The sequence below is a fragment of the Xyrauchen texanus genome, chromosome 16 (genome assembly GCF_025860055.1).
Source record: "Xyrauchen texanus isolate HMW12.3.18 chromosome 16, RBS_HiC_50CHRs, whole genome shotgun sequence".
NCBI classification, from domain to species: domain Eukaryota; kingdom Metazoa; phylum Chordata; class Actinopteri; order Cypriniformes; family Catostomidae; genus Xyrauchen; species Xyrauchen texanus.
The window spans coordinates 21,342,579-21,363,989 of NC_068291.1; the positions used below are offsets into that span (position 1 = coordinate 21,342,579).

A 21,411-nucleotide genomic window follows, 5' to 3' on the forward strand; every position below is an offset into this window, starting at 1 on the left:
GCAAAATAAGATTTTATAAATATTTGATGAGCCTTGAAGATGTATACAGTAGTTTCTGTTTATCAGTCTATGAGTACTGTTAATTTTATCCAATTACACTGGCCAGAATAATGCAATAACAGAGCATGTCTGTTTAGAACATTTAAAGGAATATTCCAGGTTCAGTAAAAGTTAAACTCAATTGACAGTATTTGGGAGATAATATTGATAACAACAAAAATGTATTTTGACTTGCCCTCCTTTAAAAAAAAAATCAAAAATCCAGGTTCCAGTGAGGCACTTACATTGGAAGTGAATGGGGGCCAATCTGTAAACTATAAAATACTCACTATTTCAAAAGTATAGCCACAAGACATAAACAATATGCATGTTCACATGATTTTAGTGTGATAAAATCACTTACTAACCTTTTCTGTGTAAAGTTATGGCCATTTTTACAACTTCATTGCCATGATTATGTAATGTCAACAAACCCTAAAATGACGTTCTCTAAAAAACCCTAAATTGGGTTTTAAAAACCCTAAATTTTTTAAAAAACCCTAAAATGACGAAATCGTTTTTTACGATTTAAAAAACTTTAAAATGTTAAGCTTCACACCTTTAAACCCTAAAAAAATTGGCCCCATTGACTTCCATTGTAAGTGCCTCACTGTAACTTCAATTTTTGCTCTTTTTAAAGAAAAGGAGGGACAAGTCGAAATAATTTGTTAATAAAGTGTTAATAAATATTATGCCACAAATGCTGTCGATTGAGCTCAGCTTGTATTGAACCTGCAATAGCTTTAGTGCTCTTTAAATCTTTTAAAGATACAAAAGTTAAAGTTTTTGAACAATTTTAAATGTAAAAGAACACTGTACACCCCACCTCTTCAGCATTCAGCATTTAATTTATGATAGTTGAAACATTTCTCTGAAAGGTGGCCTTTATAATATAAATCCTTGTAAGATTTGCCAAATCATTCTTGCCAATTTGCATTTCGTTGAGAGTGCACAATTAAAGTATGAAGAGCAGGGTGACAGGGCGATGTGAAAGGGGGCCATTGAGTAACTTGCTGGCTGTGTGTCATTCACATTAGCTGTATTAAAGCATAAAGCCATGATAAATTGTTAATCCTTTCTCTGGAGCCATTGGATTTGCAAAATTGCACTGTCAAAGTTTTCCACTGAGTAAAGAGCTGCAAGACTGATATTTACACCAAGGGCCTGAAATGACTCATTGTTGCTTTCCCATGTTTATTGATTTTGTTAATCTTAATTAGTGTTTGAACTATGCATAGATTGATAATTACCTAATTTATTATTATGGTAATGTCTACGTACAAAGAACTTTGTAGATTTTAGCATTTGCCACACAGCACTTATAGTAATAATCCACCGAGGTGAGAACAACTGTCATATATCACAGCAGGCAATACAAATATATTCAAGATTTCTCTGATCACATGCTCGCATAACATGAATCAATATTTTTGTCTTGTTTTACAGTAAAATATAAGTAATTTAACACAATAACCTTAATCCTTAAAACAAGTAGAAAAATTGCATATGATATTAAGACTTATTTTCAAAGAATATATCTTGAATTAAGTTTAGTTTTCCTAATTCAAAGACATTTTTTACCCCCTTATTGTTTTCAGCTCAAATCCTACTAAATTTAGTAAAAAAATAAATTGTGGGGTAAGAAAAAAAAAAAAACTCAACTCAAGATATAAAGCCTTTTTAACAGGGTTTCACACGGCATCCTTATGAAAATTATCAAAGTAACTCTTATTAACTGCATTCATGATGTTCTTAAATGTGTCATAATAAATCTATGAATTAATTAAATAATCCCTCTCCACCCAACACCTCCTGAGAACATTTTGTTACACATCAGTTTGAGTCCCGTCATTTAGTTTTTTTATTTGCAGTCAGTATTTAGGTGTATTTTATTTTAGGTCTAAACCTAATTGATTCTATAGACAAGTGAAAAGCACAACATGTGCTTGAGTTCCATTAAAAATATTAACAGTAATGTGCCACACCCCAATACAGCACAGCACAGAAGGAAATTGGTATTTCTAGTATGAAATTAAATTATTGGTGTTGGATTCTTGAATGTTGTGGGTTATGGGACCCTGAAATGTAACATTTGGCCAATAATTGACCTACCCCTGTTCCATATCAACATAACCGTGGTTAGTGAACACAAAGGTGTGAGAAATATAAATTGTGGTGTCTTATTATTTCAAAGTTAAGATATTTTATTCCATAAATCCAGCCATGCAAATTAATTCCGATCTGATTTGCATAATTCCTTTAGTCATTTGGCTGATAAAACAATGCAGACAACATTAACAACACTATCAGTGGGCTAAATTCATTCTTGGTTAATTCACCCCTGATTTGTTTTTGTAATTTTTTTTGGTCTTAGCAAAACAAACTACACTGTAAAAGCATTAACATACAGTTGTTTCCTAATTACTTCTACCTGATGTAATCCTTAAAAATGACTTTAATGAAATCAGTTTATTTACATGTTACCACATGAAGCACACTTTTGTTCTACCTGACAATTTTGTTTTACAGTGTACACCGTTTGCAAAACAAACTACACAAACTTAATTTATTTAATGTTCATCATAATCATTTTTGAGTGGACTTAATAGATAATTGGAAGTAGTGGAATATCATGAGACAATGTTGGAAAGGAAAATAAGATACTAAAAGGAACTTTAAAGGAAACGTGTATAATTATAATTTGATGAGCTTTTAGATTTACTAATGTCTGTAGACAAAACATCATCTGTATTCTGCTCTTTTAAATTGGTCAGATGTTTCATCATTTGCTCAATGTCTTTGCAGATGCTTTACCCTTGGGTTCGCACTGTTCATTTGAGTCGGGTTCCTGTGGATGGTCGGTTTCAAATACACAATCCTCTTGGAGGCTAGTTAGTGGAGAACATCTAACTGAAAGCACGGATCTTCAGGGCACAACTCTGCAAAATACTCAAGGTACATAATAGAAAGAAAGAAAAAACAGCTTCTGTCAGTTATTTTATTTGTTGCCCATCATGGTCAACATGTTGTATTATGACCATATCAGAGTGAGATGGGGACATTTATGAGACCCAAGTGTAAAAAAAAAAAGGCAATTCTTTAAATGCTAGATTGTCTTCTTTAAAGTCACAGAAAATGGAAAACATTGCTTTCAGTTATGAATGGTGCCAATAAGATTTTCATGCTGAATCCAAAATATTTATTAAAGAAACTTCATGAGGGCTCTGCAAATGGCACCTGAGATTTTAACCTGGGGAAAGATATACTTTTGAGAAGTCTGTAATGATTGCACAGCACAAGTTATCGTAGTTCATTTTATGGCTGATGTGTTATATTCCAGCTCATTTAGCTAAAATTATTGGTACATTTACAAGGTATTGTTTGTTTTGTGAAACCCCCATACTGTGCTGTGTATGGGGGTTACAAAACTTTAAAGGAATAGTTCAGCCAAATGTGGAAATTCCATCATAATTTACTCCCCTTCATGTTGTACCAAACCCATTTGGCTTGTGCAGAATAAAAAAAGGTAGAATTATAAGGAATAATATTTTCAATACAATGTCAGTGGATAGTACCTCACTTTGAAGCTTAAAATATGACCCCAAAGTATCATAAATTTAGTCCATGCAACTCTGTTATCATATTCCAAACACTTCTGAAGGCATATGATTGGTTTTGATGAGAAACAACCTGAAATGCAAATAATTTTTCAATGGAAATCCTGCCGTTATATTATGTGCTAAACAATGCAAATTTTCTCATGAACACATGAGCCACTATAAATGAGCTTCTCTTATAGCTCTCATAAATGTGCAATGGAAATGAAGATTTTCACTGAAAAAATATCTTACATTTTGATAATTGTTTTCCATCATCATATGAAGAGTTGGAATATGCACAAGCTGCATGGGCTACTTTTATGATACTTTTGGGACCTTTTTTAAGCTTTAAATTAACTCACTATCAATTGCTATTGTATCGAAAAGATTGCAATATTTGTAGAACGTTTTCCTTTTGTTTTCCACATAAGAAATAAAGTATTGTTTGGAATGACATGAAGATGAGTAGTTATGATGGAATTTTCTGTTTTGGGTGAATCTTTAAATCACATTTGAAGATGTTCCCAATGCTACCGATTCAATTGTAATCAGTACAACACAATATCTGAGCACCATTGAGACCTCATCATCCTTGCCTCAGGGCACTTCCTTTTCTTAAAGCTTAGCGGACATGGTGACGAAAATGAAACACTGGTTCAAAGCCCAGCTCTCCCTTCAACTTTATCTAATCAAGAATGTCAGGTAAGGTTTATGACAGTTAAAGATTTGTGAGGACTAGTAATGATGTGTCAGTGAACAGCATACACATGCTCATTGAATTATTTAAGGTTTTTAATTTGATATAGCTTTGACCTTCTTATACATTCACTAATAAGCTATATTAAATAATTTGCTCCTGATAATGTACAGCTGTTTTCACTAATGTTTTATAATTATTTATGTGTTTCTCCACCATGAGTGTCTGTTTAAAAAAAAAAGTAGCATTTTGAGCACATATGATTTTGGTTTTAAGATGTCTTAATGAACATAATGAATATTTCAAGAATATTTTGAAAAAAGATGTGCACATTTTTGCACTTTAGTGATGTCAAATGGTCAGACAGGCAACATGTTCTTGTAACTCTAATTAAAGAGCATGGAAGGCCAAGGTCACAGGTTCAATTCCGCAAATCTGCAACTGAAATGTTGCAGATTTAACAATGTAAATTGTACATTGTCACATATAAAATGTCTGCAAAACGCTTAAAGGTAATGTTAATGTGTGAGTTAGCCTATTAATTTCATTACAGTAAATGACGACCACAAAAAAAAATATATATATATATATATATATATATATATTTTTTTAACAATCTAAGTTTATTTATGATGAATATACAGTATATTAACTTATACTGATATGATTTTCCTGTTGTAGAAGAACGTTATATCTGGTTTGGGAATTTCACTTTATGGGCAGATTCCTAGGAGTTAATTATCCTTCAAAAATTGAGACATCGCATTTCTAAAAATTGCTTACAAATAAAAACCTTACATTTTGTTGTTCTACATGCATGAATATGGCATTATACAGAGACATCTGGTTCTGTACAAAATCTATTAATCACTGATGTTTTGTCTGTAGTTGCACTTTTCCCTTTACCTCTATGGCGACTTCAATGGTACAGTTCTACTGTCAGTGGTAGAGAATGGATCTGCTACACCTCAACTTGTGTGGGAGAGATCTGGACACTGGAAAGATAACTGGCAAGATGTCACTCTACAGATTACAGATATTTTAAATGGGTGAGATGTTTGGATGGATTGATGGATTTTTTAATATGTGGATGGATAATGAATTGGTGGATGAATGTATGGATGAATAAGTGAATGCATGGGTGAATGGATGAATAAGTGAATGCAGGGGTGGATAGGTGAATGCATGGGTGAATAGGTGAATGGATGGATGAATAAGTGAATGCATGGGTGGATAGGTGAATGGATGGATGAATAAGTGAATGCATGGGTGGATAGGTGAATGGATGGATGAATAAGTGAATGCATGGGTGAATAGGTGAATGGATGGATGAATAAGTGAATGCATGGGTGGATTGGTGAATGGATGGATGAATAAGTGAATGCATGGGTGGATAGGTGAATGGATGGATGAATAAGTGAATGCATGGGTGGATAGGTGAATGGATGGATGAATAAGTGAATGCATGGTGGATAGGTGAATGGATGGATGAATAAGTGAATGCATGGGTGGATAGGTGAATGGATGGATGAATAAGTGAATGCATGGGTGGATAGGTGAATGGATGGATGTATAAGTGAATGCATGGTGAATAGGTGAATGGATGGATGAATAAGTGAATGCATGGGTGGATAGGTGAATGGATGGATGAATAAGTGAATGCATGGGTGGATAGGTGAATGGATGGATGAATAAGTGAATGCATGGTGGATAGGTGAATGGATGGATGAATAAGTGAATGCATGGGTGGATAGGTGAATGGATGGATAAATAAGTGAATGCATGGGTGGATAGGTGAATGGATGGATAAATAAGTGAATGCATGGGTGGATAGGTGAGTGGATGGATAAATAAGTGAATGCATGGGTGGATAGGTGAATGGATGGATGAATAAGTGAATGCATGGTGGATAGGTGAATGGATGGATAAATAAGTGAATGCATGGGTGGATAGGTGAATGGATGGATAAATATGGACCTCAAAGGATATGGCGGCGCTGTGGAGACGCAGCGTGGCAGGGGTTGCCGACCCGCACTTTTTTTACATCAAAAAGGCCGCCTATCGCGTGGTAAAACACACTTGTTTGCAGCCACATCAACTTCATTCAGTGGGCCTACTGTTAAACATTATAAACGAAAGATCTTGCAAAGTATACACAATGCGCTCTTCACTCTGTTGCTGCTGATCACTATCGCACTACCTTTGCGAATCTATCTGACTGGAGTGACACATGTTGGCCATTTAAACATCGGAAATCAGTGGAAACATTGGATGAACTGGGCCGATGTAAACACAGTGAACACATTGAGCACTGACGCTGCAAGCCTTCGCTATAATCTGCTGGGCTTCTATACAGTCTACTCTTCCATGTTGCGTCAAGGGCAGGCTATGGTAGACCGAGGTAACGTTAAACAAACCACCAAACGACAGAGACTCACCACTCCGGCCCGAGGGATTCGTGGCGTTCTATTGCTGATGCTGCTGCTATCAGGGGATGTTCATCTAAACCCAGGACCAGTTTCACCGGACCTATCGCAAAACATCGGTGCAGAGCTCTTGTTTAAATCCCAGGTAACATCTTCCTTGGAGGTGAGTGACTATGGAATATCTATACCCAGTGCCCCCTTAAACAGAGCGGTTTCAGTCGCTATTGGTAACTGTGATTTTTTGTCCAACACACAACCGGCACTTGAAGTGCTCAGTGAACATAATGCGAACCTTAAACCTACAAGCCACCCGACGTGTCGGAATCCTGCAGTAATGAAGCAGTGATCTTCTTACTTATTTTGGACTGTTAATCACGCAAAGGTCGTATGGGATCCAAAATTGAAACCCAGAGGACTTTTTGGTGGACACTTGAACATTAGAAGTGTTGTCTTAAAGACTGATCAGTTGACTCATTTACTATTGAACTCCAATCTGGACTATTTGTGTTTATCGGAGACGTGGCTACAACAGTCAACCCCATTTAATGTTTTCTCTGTACCGGGGTATCAGTGTTTCAGACGAGACAGAGTTGGAGGGAGAGGAGGAGGGGTATTGATATACGTAAAAGATGACATCAAATGTGAGCGCATTCTTTTTAAAGCAGCAGATACATTGGAATATGTTGCTTTAAGAATTGTATTATCCCAACAAATGTCTTTCATTCTAATAGGATTATATAGACCTCCATCAGCAGATGACACTTTCTATGATCAATTCACTGATATGTTAAAAGAGTGTAATCTTAACAAAGAGCTTATTCTGATTTAATTTAAACTGGGAAAATAAGGGGATGAGAAAAAAACTTAAAATAATTACAGACAAACATAATTTCCAACAGCTGATTAAAGGCCCAACAAGAATTGCAAAAAATTAAAGTACAGTATTGAATCTTGTCTTCTCAAGTAGACCAGAAAGGATAACAAAAAGCTACAATTTGATCACTGGGCTGTCTGATCACAACTTAACATTAGTAGCTAGAAAATTAACTAAAAATAGATTTAAGAATATAATGCCATTCCACACAGACATTATGTCTCATATACCTAAAAGTAAACAACCTGCATTTGACAGTGAGATCAATGGTTTGGTCTGGGATGATATTTTGTCTACAGATGATGTGGAATATGGTTGTGATTTATTTACAACAAAAATCGAATCTATTAGAAAGAAGTTTATAGTTAAAGTCAAGAGAAAATACAGAAAGATAGTTAATCTACCTTGGTTTAGTGACAACTTGTGGCAAATGATGAAGTGTAGAGACTCCGCTTTAAAGAAAGCAATAAAGACTAGAAGAGATACAGATATTTTAATTTATAAAGGTTTGAGGAATAAAGTGGTTAAGGAATTAAGATTAGCCAAATCACGTTTTTATCTCCAAGTAATCAATGAGGCTAAAGGTAATAGTAAAGAAATCTGGAAAAATATTAATAACCTTGTAGGGCGAGAACAACTTCATACAGAAGATATACATCTCAGATTTCAGGGTAAGAAAATTGAAGACAAAGTTGAAATTGCCTCTATTTTTAATTCCTTTTTTATTGAATCGTTCCATGAGTTAGGAAATCACTTCAAAAAAAGAGAACCTATTATACATACTAATAAAGATCAGGGTTTTAATTTGGTGAAAACTAATGAAGGACAAGTAAAAAAAATGATCTATTCTCTAAAGAATTCTAAAAGTAGAGATGCTTTTAATATGGATAGTATGCTAATTAAGAAACACTTAGATACTTTAACTCCCCCAATTACACATTTAATTAATCTTTCGATTACTCAAAGCCACTTTCCTGATAACTGGAAGCATGCAGTGATCTCGCCTATTTTTAAGTCTGGAGACCGCTATGATGCAAGTAACTATAGGCCGATAAGTATATTACCAGTACTATCAAAGGTCATGGAAAAAATTATCATAGAGCAGTTGAGAATGCATCTAAATAACTGCAACTCTGCCTTAAATTACATGCAATTTGGATTCAGGTAGAACTATTGCACAGAAACAGCCATTCTACACTTCACAGAAAAAGTAAGAACACAACTTGATAAGGGAGGAGTTGTTGCTGCTGTGTTCTTGGATTTGCGTAAGGCTTTTGACACAGTGAATCATGATGTTCTTATTTTTAAGCTCTCTAAATTTAATCTTTCTGCCAAAACACTAGCATGGCTCTCAACCTACTTATCAAATAGGATGCAGTGTGTTAGAATTAAAGATGTACGCTCTAGTTATATGAAAAACACAATGGGGGTGCCTCAAGGATCTGTATTAGGTCCTTTACTTTTTAGTCTTTATATTAATAATCTTCCACAACACTGTAATGGAGTTGATATACAATTATATGCCGATGACACTGTTCTGTACACACATGCAAAAAATGCTCAGCTAGCGGCTGAGAAATTAACTTATGCCATGCAAGGTGTTGTTGAATGGCTTGAACAATCTTGTCTTACCTTGACTATTAATAAGACAAAGGGTATGTTCTTTAGTAAAACTAAGGGGCAGACTCAAATTGCAGACATTTTAATTAAAAATAAATCAATTGACATAGTAACTGAATTTAAATATCTTGGTGTCATTTTAGATTCAAATTTCAATTTTAAGAAACACATTAAGAAAATGACAAAAACTATAAAATACAATTTGGCAAACTTTAGACAGATTAGATTGTTCCTCCCTATGGATGTAGCCAAAATATTTATGCATGCCTTAATTTTTTCACATATTTCATATTGTATCACCTGTTGGGGACAGGCCAGTGAGTCTGCCATTAGACCTTTAGAATCATTATACAAGCAAGCTATAAAAATCCTTCATTAAAAGCCATTCCGATATCACCATTGCAAGATCTTAGAGAAACATAATTTATTGAGTTTTGAAAATTTTAGACTCTTTTCAAACTTGACTCTAGTGTATAAGATTCTACACGGCCTGGCCCCTGCTTGTTTATTGGTTTTTGTTTGCAATCGCCCTGTAACTTCAGTAAAATCTACCAGAATAGCTTCCATTTTTGACTGTAACATACCCTTCTGTCGTTCAACCTTTAGACAATCTGCTTTTTCTTACAAAGCCACTACACAGTGGAATGCAATAGCGAATGACGTAAAGAGCTGCAATTCCATCAAGAGTTTTAAGTCAGAACTGAAAACCTTTCTGAAGACCACTCAAATCTGTACTCACTGAAGCTGATGTGGTGTTGATAAAATGTGTTTTTAGAATGTATGTAGGTGTAACGAATGAGCAGCGAAGGCAGACGAGGAGAGCGGATCTAAATGCAAACTTACTTTATTTAAACAGACAAACCAATAAAGACAAAGGAAAACCCTCAATGGGGAAATAAACATAAAACTGAAAACACGGGCAGGGAAAACATACCAGGCTAAACAACATTCAACGATTGACAGCGACGAAACAAACAGACAGGGTTAAATACATGGACATAGGAAGACAGGAACCAATGAACAAACAGAACTCAAACAAGATAACAAGGGGATAAACAGAAACCAGTGGCGAATTAACGAGGGCAGGTGAAAACAATGAACGGAGAACACGAACGCTAACAGGGAGACTTTGGAGCTACAAAAGGGACAAAAGTGAAAACTAAGGAATTACAAAAGTGACAAAAATGGTAAACAAAGGGCAACGGTGAAACAAGACGAGGTATGTCTAACAGAGCCCCCCCTCAAGGATCGGATTCCAGACGATCCGAAATAAAAAGAAACAACTATAAAAAAAAAACACCAAGAGCAGGCGGGCAGACCTGGGGGGGGCACGAGAGCAAGAAGGCAGTCCAAGGGGGCACAAAGGGCAGGCAGGAAGTCCAAGGGGGCACAGAGGGCAGGCAGGAAGTCCAAGGGGGCACAGAGGGCAGGCAGGAAGTCCCGGGGGGCACAAAGGGCAGGCAGGAAGTCCAAGGGGGCACAGAGGGGACTGGGTCAGGGGGCCTGGGAGGTGGCCACAGGACAGGGACCGGTTCAGGAGGCCTGGGAGCTGGCCACAGGGCAGGGACCGGTTCAGGAGGCCTGGGAGGAGGCCACCGGACAGGGGCGGGTTCAGAAGGCGGAGCTGAGGGAGGTAGCACCGTAGGAGGCTCTAGAGGCGGAGACCTGGAAGGCTCTGGCGGCGGAGCCGATGGAGGTAGCACCGTAGGAGGCTCTAGAGGCGGAGGCCTGGAAGGCTCTGGAGGCGGAGCCGAGGGAGGCTCAGGAAGCGGAGCCCAGGAAGGCTCGAGAGACTTGAGGGGCAGAGCCCTGGGAGGCTCGAGAGACTTGAGGGGCGGAGCCCTAGAGGGCTCGGGAGGTGGAGCCGTAGGAGGCTCGGGAGGCTCTGGGAGCAGAGCCATAGGAGGCTCGGGAGGCGGGGCCGAAGGAGGCTCGGGAGGCGGAGCCGTAGGAGGCTCAGGAGGTGGAGCCGTAGGATGCTCGAGAGGTGGAGCCCTAGAAAGCTCTGGAGTCTCTGGGAACAGAGCCGTAGGAGGCTCGGGAGGCGGAGCCGTAGGAGGCTCGAGAGGCGGAGCCGTAGGAGGCTCGAGAAGCGGAACCCTAGAAAGCTCAGGAGTCTCTGGGAGCAGAGCCGTAGGAGGCTCGGGCGGTGGAGCCGTAGGAGGCTCGGGAGGTGGAGCCGTAGAAGGCTCGGGGAGAAGGGCTCTGGAAAGCTTGGGAAGCTCGGAAGGCGGAGCTCTGGAAAGCTCGGAAGTCGGAGCTCTGGAAAGCTCGGACAGCTCTGAAGGCAGAGCTCTGGAAAGCTCGGAAGGCGGAGCTCTGGAAAGCTCGGAAGGCGGAGCTCTGGAAAGCTCGGGAGGCGGAGCTCTGGAAAGCTCGGGAGGCGCTGGCTCTTGGACGGTCATGGCTACTGGCTAGATGGTCTTCAGGGATGTGTCGTCGAAGCCGATGTGGATGGCAACAGTGGAAAAGAAGTGGGAGTATTCGCGGGTGGTCAAATCCGCCTGGGTCAGTTCCGTAAAGTAAGCTGCTAGATCCATATTTGGCAGTCAATCGTTCTGTTACGAATGAGCAGCGAAGGCAGACGAGGAGAGCGGATCTAAATGCAAACTTACTTTATTTAAACAGACAAACCAATAAAGACAAAGGAAAACCCTCAATGGGGAAATAAACATAAAACTGAAAACACGGGCAGGGAAAACATACCAGGCTAAACAACATTCAACGATTGACAGCGACGAAACAAACAGACAGGGTTAAATACATGGACATAGGAAGACAGGAACCAATGAACAAACAGAACTCAAACAAGATAACAAGGGGATAAACAGAAACCAGTGGCGAATTAACGAGGGCAGGTGAAAACAATGAACGGAGAACACGAACGCTAACAGGGAAACTGTGGAGCTACAAAAGGGACAAAAGTGAAAACTAAGGAATTACAAAAGTGACAAAAATGGTAAACAAAGGGCAACGGTGAAACAAGACGAGGTATGCCTAACAGTAGGGGATGGGGGGTGGGTGAGTTTGTTTTTATTGTATCCTGCCAGGGGACTGCAGATGTAAAATAGCCTACGGCTAACTCTGGTACAATGCATCAAATGGCAACATTTATGTTTGAAATTGTACATGGTCCCTAATAAATAAATAAAAAAAATAAAAAAAATAAGTGAATGCATGGGTGGATAGGTGAATGGATGGATAAATAAGTGAATGCATGGTGGATAGGTGAATGGATGGATGAATAAGTGAATGCATGGTGGATAGGTGAATGGATGGATAAATAAGTGAATGCATGGGTGGATAGGTGAATGGATGGATGAATAAGTGAATGCATGGTGGATAGGTGAATGGATGGATAAATAAGTGAATGCATGGGTGGATAGGTGAATGGATGGATGAATAAGTGAATGCATGGATGGGTTGATTAATTGGTGAATGGATGGATTAATAGATGACTGGATTGGTGGTCGGTGAATAGGTATTGTACTGTATGTATGCATGTATGTATGGATGGATGGATAGATGGGTGGAAAATGTATCTACCTTGAATTACTCTTATTTACAGGAAATGTATTTCACATCATTGTTGTTTTTGAAGCTTTACAATTGTTTTTTCCATTTTATTTAATACATTTATGTTAACAAAGCCCATTTGATATTTGCTGATTTTATAACATAATTTGCAATTTGCTTTGACCACAGGTTCCATGTTAAAGTGCAGGCTTTGTTGGGTTCTGGTTCTAAGGCTGACATTGCACTGGATGACATTTCGTTAAGTGCAGCGTGCTTTTACCCAGGTAACATTTCTGTCTCACCCTCACACATGCATGAATGTACAGAGGTGGCTAGAGTACCCAAAATTTTTACTCAAGTAAGAGTACAGTTACTTTACTACTTCTACTTCAGTAATACTTTTTTAATGTAAAAAATTACTCGATTAAGAGTAAGAAAGTATCCAATTAAAAGAATACTCAAGTAGTGAGTAACTAGTTACTTCCACATAAAACATAATGGATGATTATGCCCCAATATTCCGTTATACCATACATATATAACATGTATTACAGAATAATAATAATAATAATAAAAATAATTATTATTATTATTCATATTATTATGAATGGAAATTGTCATCATACACCCTCATGTTGTTTCAAACAAGATGACTTTCTTCAATGCAACACAATTAAAGAGATGTTAGACAGAATGTTACTGAGAATGGTGACTGAGACTGTCAGTCTCTATCATTATGTCTAATATCTTTTTTGGATTCCACAAAATACACAAAGTCACATAGATTTGGAACAACATGAGGATGAATTTGTGGATTAGAAGAGAAGTTTTAAAACCAGTTTCTAGTAATTATTATGGTGAATAATGTAAACAATGTCCCACAGGCCCAAATATATGTAATGCTGAATAAAATGAAACAAGATCATGGTTTATTAATGCCTACTGTCACTATTTCAAAAGTCCTGTCACATTTTAAAGTCCTGTATTGATTCTTAGATCAGTGTAGTTACAGTATTTTCAGTGTTGAATTAATTTAGATAATTAGTTCTGTCCACTAAAGGTAAACTGCATCTTATCTATGTATCTGGAAGCAAGCAGGGCTTATTTAAATTCAGATCTCTGTTATCCATGAGAAAAATACTCACTGAAATGCTGTACAGGCGCAGACATGCTGTCAGCTCATGCTCCAGAAGTCAAGCACGTGATCCACAAAGCACAAGACATTTAAACTTAATGCAGATGTCAACATTGATTTAGGATCTGATATATTGCAACACTAATATAAAAATGTATACTTATAAACTGAGGTCATATTAGCCCATAGTTACATAATCACCCTAAAAATGACAATTACACAGACAACCCCATGTTTTCATAATCGACAAAACTTACCGCGCTGAAATTTTAATTTAATCTTGAAATATCCACTTGTCTTTGTGTAAAATGAAGGCACTGCATGACAAAACTACTCTTTTTCATGGTGTGGAACGAAGAAAGTGTTTATTTGATGCACTTGCTGCTACTGCAGTGGTGGACTCGACTCCAGTGACAGAGCGAAGCTGTAAAGTTCCGCTGTTGTAAATACCTTTCAAAAATCTCTCAATAAATTATGCAATTATTTACACTTAATAAATTAAAACATGTATAGTAATGTTAGGAACGTCGGTCATTGTAACGAAGTAAAAGTAAAAAAAAATTATTCAAAATTTACTTGAGTAAGATTTAAAAGTACCCACCTTTAAATGTACTCATAAAAGTAAAATTCTTCCCAAAAAGTTACTCAATTAAATGTAATGGAGGTAATGAAGTGCGTATAAGTACCGTATGCATGCACAGACACTCACTTCCCCACTTTTGTACTGCTTTTAACATGGTTGTTAACTATTGAGTGCAATTGTGATGGTCCATCGCTGGTCCACAAGGATATTGACCTTTCCACAGTTTAAAACTCACAATTGCGTCCAACCACTCAAAAACAGGGCTCATTTATGAGGCTGAAACACAGAGAGAATTTAAAAAATTTGATGCAAGCACATGATATCTAACCACTGTTTCCAGTTTCCAGAATGAGATAGTTTGCATAATCCTGTTGATGTAGACCCTGCTTAATTGAATTTGATGGTGTGGAAACCGATAAGGAGACCTCCCTATTCGCTCTCCCATTCCACAATCCTGCAATTCTCGTAAAAGCGGCAGTTATAGACTTTCTGCCAGCATAGTACGTACATACATCTGTTGAATTTGAGATCTGATGTAGCACCATGAACTCTCAAATGCCTTTCTTTTTTTTAGCTGTTGTTCATAGTAACGTTTAACAGGTTTGTAGAATATTTTGCAACAATTGGTTTTATTTTTTGCAATACCCACTATAGTACTTCCATGGATATATGTGAAGTGTTAATCCTTCTGTGCAGTGGGTGGCCGCAGGAATTGGTGGGCCTGTTGAATTAAATTCAAGAGTCCCATGAAGGTCGAGATTTACTGTCCCTGCTAACTTTCTTTCCCATTATCATTGATACAGTGAAATTCCTGAGCCATCTGCTCACTAAACATCATGTCAGTTCTAGCTATCCATCTAGTCCTCCTGTCCTTTGTTATGTTGTCTTTTCTCACTCTTCCACCTTAATTTTCCACCATATTTATCTCTATCTCATCCAATAACTCGGATATTGGATCCGAAAGCTCTTATTGTCTCTTTAACCTGCATGTTCTTCTTTTTTGTTGATCTCTTATCCTTACGAAATGTGGAAGAAAGAATGTTCAAATAAAAGGTTCAAAATGTTGGAACTGTGGCCTAGTCGTTATTACACATGTAGATACATTTAGCTGTTGCACTCTTGTGAGTGACGGAAGAAGGAATCTGGTTTGTGACATTTCCAGATTCCCTTTTAGCCCCATTGTTCCTTGTCTTTTCTATTTTATCCTGTAACTAAACATGACTAAAAGGCCAAAAAGAACATAAAAAAAGCTATGTTTAAAAATATTTTTAATCTCTACTTTGTCTTCCACCCCCCCACACACTGGGTTTATCAGATCTAAATGACTTGCTTCTTGGACAAAGACCTCATGATTTGGACTTCATCAGTGATTTGGATTACTTTAGCCCTCTACCAGAGCCCTCAGCATCAGGTACAGTTTTTACTATGAAGGTCTGATAAAAGGCCTTCATAATGAAGTTTCTCTCCTGGATATTTTAAAAACAAAATTTTCAGAAGATCCATCTGTAGAACCATCAGTTTTTTCAGTCCATTGGCTCTGAAGTATTTGGTGCGGACAAACCAATGTCTTTTATTTTCAGAGGTGTCCCTAATGACATGGTGGTTTACTTCCTGTGGAGCCAGTGGACCTCTAGGCCCTACTCAAGCCCAGTGTGACAGCGCTTACCGCAATACCAACCTCAGCGTGGTGGTGGGGAAGGAGGACCCTCTCAAGGGGGTTCAGATGTGGAGGGTCCCAGCAACCAACATGTACAAGTAAGTTCCCAGAAGATTATTATTGTTTCCAAGTGAGCAGCTTAGACCAGCATGAAGCAAGTAGTTAGTGCTGTTTTTGTTTTTTTGCTGGTCTAGCTGGTGGACCTGCATAGCTTTACTGGTCACCAGAAAAACTTCACAAAGGAAGCTGCTCAACCAGCATGGTCTTACTGGTGAGGCTGTTTGGCTGAAAAAGTCTTGCTGGTTAAGTTAGTTAAGAAGCCTTTTGGAGATCTTTCAGTATTGGCAGCCAGCATCCAAACATATGCATTTATCAATTAACATCATAGTAAACAGAAAAAAAGCTAAATTAATATTTGGTGTGACCACCTTTCCCTTCAAAACAGCACTAATTATCCTAGGTACACCTGGACAAAGTTTTTCTAGATTGTTATTAGATAGGATGTCACAAGCTTCTTGGAGAATTCACCACAGTTCTTTTAACTATTTAGTCTCGATTGCTTCTGTCTCTTCATGTAATCCCAGACGACTCTATGTTTAGTGGGGGGCTATGTGGAGTGCATGCCATCTGCTGCAGGGCTCCCTGTTTTTCAATTTTAATAATTTTGCAAAAAGAATGTTTGGGAGTCTAAAATGTATATTTCCTGTTTACACACTAAAGCTGAATATATAAATAACCATCATAAAAAATATTTTTTTGGTGAAACATCTTATGTCCCAAAAACATTTACACAGTAATATATACATTTGCAGACAGCATGCATGAGCAAAAAAGTTGAGTTTGTTTTTCAGAAATGTCAAAACAAGAGGGCTCTCTCTTTCTTTTTGGCCTAGTTTACACCTACACCTGTCTTGGGCAATCCGATCACAATTAGATTTGTTTAAAAGCAAGCAAACAAAAAACAAAACAAACAAATTAAATTATATATTAATAATTTGACATTGTTCTTTTTTTGTTAGTATGGGATGGTCCCTTAAGGGATGGTAATCTGGCACCCATTTTACTACTTGGATGTTTATTTTCCTTTAAAGACACATGTAACCGGCAAAGTTGAATCCCTTCTTTTAGCTCAATGAATGAACAGGTGAGTAGGGGGACAGGCAGTACGGGTCATTTGATATTGTCCAGGACTCAACAGGACGATTTAGCATTTACACGATAAATGCAGAATGTGGTTTGCGTGATCAGATCACAAAATGTATTTAGTGCTGTCCACTTGTGATTCGGATCACCTGAAACGAATGTAAGAATCAGTTGTAAACTGGGTCTCACTGTCTTCCTGTCTTTTTCTCACCCCTCTTTGTCTCATTCACTCTCTTGTAGAAAAGAAGCAAAAGTGATGACTCACTGGCTGTAGGCATAGATAAATCTCTTCCTGTACTTCACTTAATCTGGCCCCTGTGTGGTGAAACCTTCTAACTGATTTACAGTGATTACAGAGGCTAGTCATCTGAGCTTGTTAAAAAAACAACTCCTAAACTGTTTTCGAGAGGAATGCATAAGTGGAAAAATGGGCATAAATATGATAGATAATCTCTAAAATGTATCTACGTGTGACAGTGTTGTGCTTCCATTGCATTTAGCATGCAGTAGTGGGAGACTGAAAAACAGAAATTCAGCCCAGGCTTTTTATCATTCCAAAACTGAATTATTTTATATTGTCCTTTTGTTTTGGTGCCCTAAGCACTGGCTGGTTTTAATCACAAAAGTTTTTATTTCCCCGGAGACAGGAAGTTTTATCTTCCTTACGTGATGTGAAGGACTTAAAGCCTTTCCTTTCACAGCAGCCTCCTAGTATGAAAGCTGAAATATTAAAATATTTTCTCTTATCCCATCTTAATATGCAGAGACATCTATGAGGAAGCCATTTGTAGGTTGATTTCCATGAGAATCTTAAACATGGTGACAGTGTGGTGCTGTAAAACCATTGCTCTTTTTTTTGGAGCATGCTGACAAGCCAGAAACAGCAACATTGTCTCAACTATTGCCGTTAATTTGGTGCGGGACTATCTTTTTCCATAATTTTGCAGTTTCAGTTGGTATTGCTAGCACTGCAGAAATTACACACTTCAGCGTTATCTCATCTTAATCAGGATTTACTTGTGTATATTCAGTATATTAAATTGATAGTGTATTATATTAACAAGCCTAATGTTGATTAGCCACTTATGGGATGCTTAATGCTTAAATGATTCAAATTCAATGTGGTTGTGATGATAGTTTTGATTTTATGCGAAGTAAATCACAAAGAGTCTTCATTTTATTTAAAAATATTCTTTATTCTATGCTGTTTTTTTGGTTATTAGTATATAGAGATGACAGGTGTGTCCTCTGTTGATAATTAAATTCTTGGAGAACACTGATGGACGATACAAATGTTCCAGGATTTCTGCCTATGGAGCCGCAGGAGGCAAAGGAGCAAAGAACCATAACAAGCGTTCGCATGGCGTCATCATCTCAGCTATCTTCCCACTGGAGAAAGGGGATATACTCTACATCCTAATTGGTCACCAAGGGGAAGATGCCTGTCCAGGGGTGAGTGATGACTTTCTTTAAAATGGAAAGTCTGGCCAGGTCATTCATAATTGACTTGAGAATGGCTTTTAAATTTTGAATTTGAATTGAACTTGAATTGAGGTAGCAAAACGGATGCAAAACTTTAGTTTGAATTTGAATTTAAGAAACTAGAATGGAATGAAACTCCATTTAGTTTCCTCCTCCAGAAATTAATTTAACAGCTGTAAGTGTAGTTTTTAATAATACATTTACTTTTTGTCCAGCATTATGATACACAAAATTTTATATTTCCAGAAATATTAGATTATATTAACTATCAATATTTAAAATGCCAACTATAGAAATTTGGGTTTAATTTATATAGAATATTTAGTTATATTTACAGATATAAGTAAATTTTTTTCCCAAAATATTTGCATTTACCCCAAAGTCTTCAAAATGGCCAAATGACACAATGCAAGTTTACAAGATGGAAACCTTTAAACAGACAAACTCTGAAGTTATCTTTTGTTGACCATCGTGTTGCTGTGCTGATTTAATGAAATTCCTCTATTGTGTGATTGTGTGGAATTACTTTGAATTGTAACACAGTGATGTTTGAGTGCTTTTTATCAAGTACTGTAGCTCTAACCCACACCCAGCGAGTAACAGGGCATGGAAATCACACACCATACATCCTTTCAAACCGTGTCGACAAACGTCCGCACTGGCAGGAAAAGCTTACTCGGCGGCAGGACAAGCTGGATCAGCACTCCACGCAATAGTGTTTCTTCAAGTGTTTCTAGCCATGCTCCTCAGTCAAATGGACGAGCATGGCTTCGATCCAGAGCCATTCAAAGAGCTCCGTACCGCAACAGACTTAGCACTGCATACCATGAAAGTCACTGCGCAGGTCATCGGCAAGTCCATGGGCAACCTGGTAGTGCTGGATCGACATCTATGGCTGACCCTCACAGAAAAGTGTGATAAGGATAAAGCCACTCTGTTGGATGCTCCAGTGTCTCCAGCCAGCCTTTTTAGCGGCTCTGTGAATACATTTGCTGTGCATTACGTCGTGATTCAGCAGAAGTCACAGGCTATGAGACACTTTATGCCCAAATGGAGTACATCACAGCCGGTTCGCCCTCAGTCTGTTTCGAGCCGGAGCCTAACTAAAAGCCCTGTACCTGCTGCCTCACGAGCACCTGCGTATCAGCACGTGCAGCAAAAGCTCTCCTGATGGACACAACCTTTTGAAGCGGAAAGCAGAGCACATGGTTCCCTCCGGGTCTGCTCCAAAAAAGGCTCAGTTGTTTTTGTGTCTTGCACTCAAATAAATGCAATCAAAAATTCAATTAGTGCAAAAAAGAATACAGCATTCATTGCAAATCGATGAGATGCTCACACATTCTCAATTAAGAGCCCTTTACCTCTTCAAAGCACACGCATTATGCACAACCGCTTCCCTATTGTGAGCTACACATATCATATGGTAAACAAACGGAATTGCCGTCTGTCCCATTGAGTAGACGCGTGGTGAGCCTTAACGGGTATTTCAGAATGGGTGCAAAAAACGATCGAACATGGTTATACGATCCAATTTGCATGCTGGCCACCCCGTTTCAATGGTCTTCCACAGTTTCACCTGAAGATGCGCCAGTGTTATGAGATGAAATACACAGTCTCCTCATGAAAAACACGATAGAGATTGTGCCAAATTGTCTAGCACAAAAAGGGTTTTACAGTCGTTATTTTCTTGTTCCAAAGAAAGACGGCGGACTTCGGCCGATCCTGGATCTGAGACATTTAAGTTGCACACTTACAAAGTGCCCATTCAAAATGACTCCGAAACGGATCTTATCGGATGTATGCCCACACGATTGGTTTGCGTCGATAGATCTGAAGGATGCATACTTTCATATCCAAATTGTACAACATCACAGGATGTTTTTGAGATTTGCGTTCAAGGGAACAGCGTATCAGTTAGAGGCTCTATTATGCCAGCATAGAACACTTCCACTGAAGCTATTTCCGAAAGCATTGGGATTTATAGTGGCAGCATCCGCGCATGGGCATCACTATACTAGCTGCTTTAGCACCATGGACAGCTCCTGTGTTTATCTAGCGAGGTGCCGTGCTGGGGCAAGTTGACATGCGGCACCTAGAGCTATCGGCTGTATTTCTAGCCTTAAAGGCTTTTCAGTTAGAAATAGTGAACTGTCATGTCCAGGTTCTCTTAGACACTGAGGTGGGTAGAGTACATTTTTATGCTCCAAAAAGCACATACAAGCAGTATAAAAGTAGTCCATAAGACTCTAGTGGTTTAAACCATGATATGATAGGTGTGGGTGAGAAACAGATCAATATATGTCATTTTTTGCTAGACAGCAGGGGGCGATATGCAGAGAAGAATGTGAATCATCATAATAGACGTTTGATCTGTTTCTCTGTTTCTCATCCACACCCATCACATCGCTTCTGAAGATACTGATTTAACCACTAGAGTCTTATGGATCAATTTTATGCTGACTTGTGTTTGTTTGTTTGTTTGTTTTGTTTGTTTGTTTAGCTTTAAACATCATTCATTCACTTGCATTGTATGGACCTACAGAGCTGAGAAATTCTTCTAAAAATCTTCATTTAAGTTCAGCAGTACAAAGTACACATCTGGGGTTGCATGAGGGTGAGTAAATAATGAGAATTGCAATT

General features: G+C 38.1%; 1 protein-coding gene across 1 annotated transcript in view; it reads left to right on the forward strand.

Moving 5' to 3' along the window:
- Positions 1–21,411, forward strand: part of LOC127657279 (tyrosine-protein kinase receptor-like) — a 102,336-nt gene that overhangs the window by 38,949 nt on the left and 41,976 nt on the right. The window contains exons 7-13 of the mRNA XM_052146006.1: positions 2,845–2,994; positions 4,240–4,340; positions 5,224–5,384; positions 12,961–13,055; positions 15,805–15,900; positions 16,070–16,244; positions 18,591–18,741. Of these exons, the coding sequence (XP_052001966.1) occupies positions 2,845–2,994; positions 4,240–4,340; positions 5,224–5,384; positions 12,961–13,055; positions 15,805–15,900; positions 16,070–16,244; positions 18,591–18,741 (929 nt within the window). The remainder of the gene's footprint in view (positions 1–2,844; positions 2,995–4,239; positions 4,341–5,223; positions 5,385–12,960; positions 13,056–15,804; positions 15,901–16,069; positions 16,245–18,590; positions 18,742–21,411) is intronic.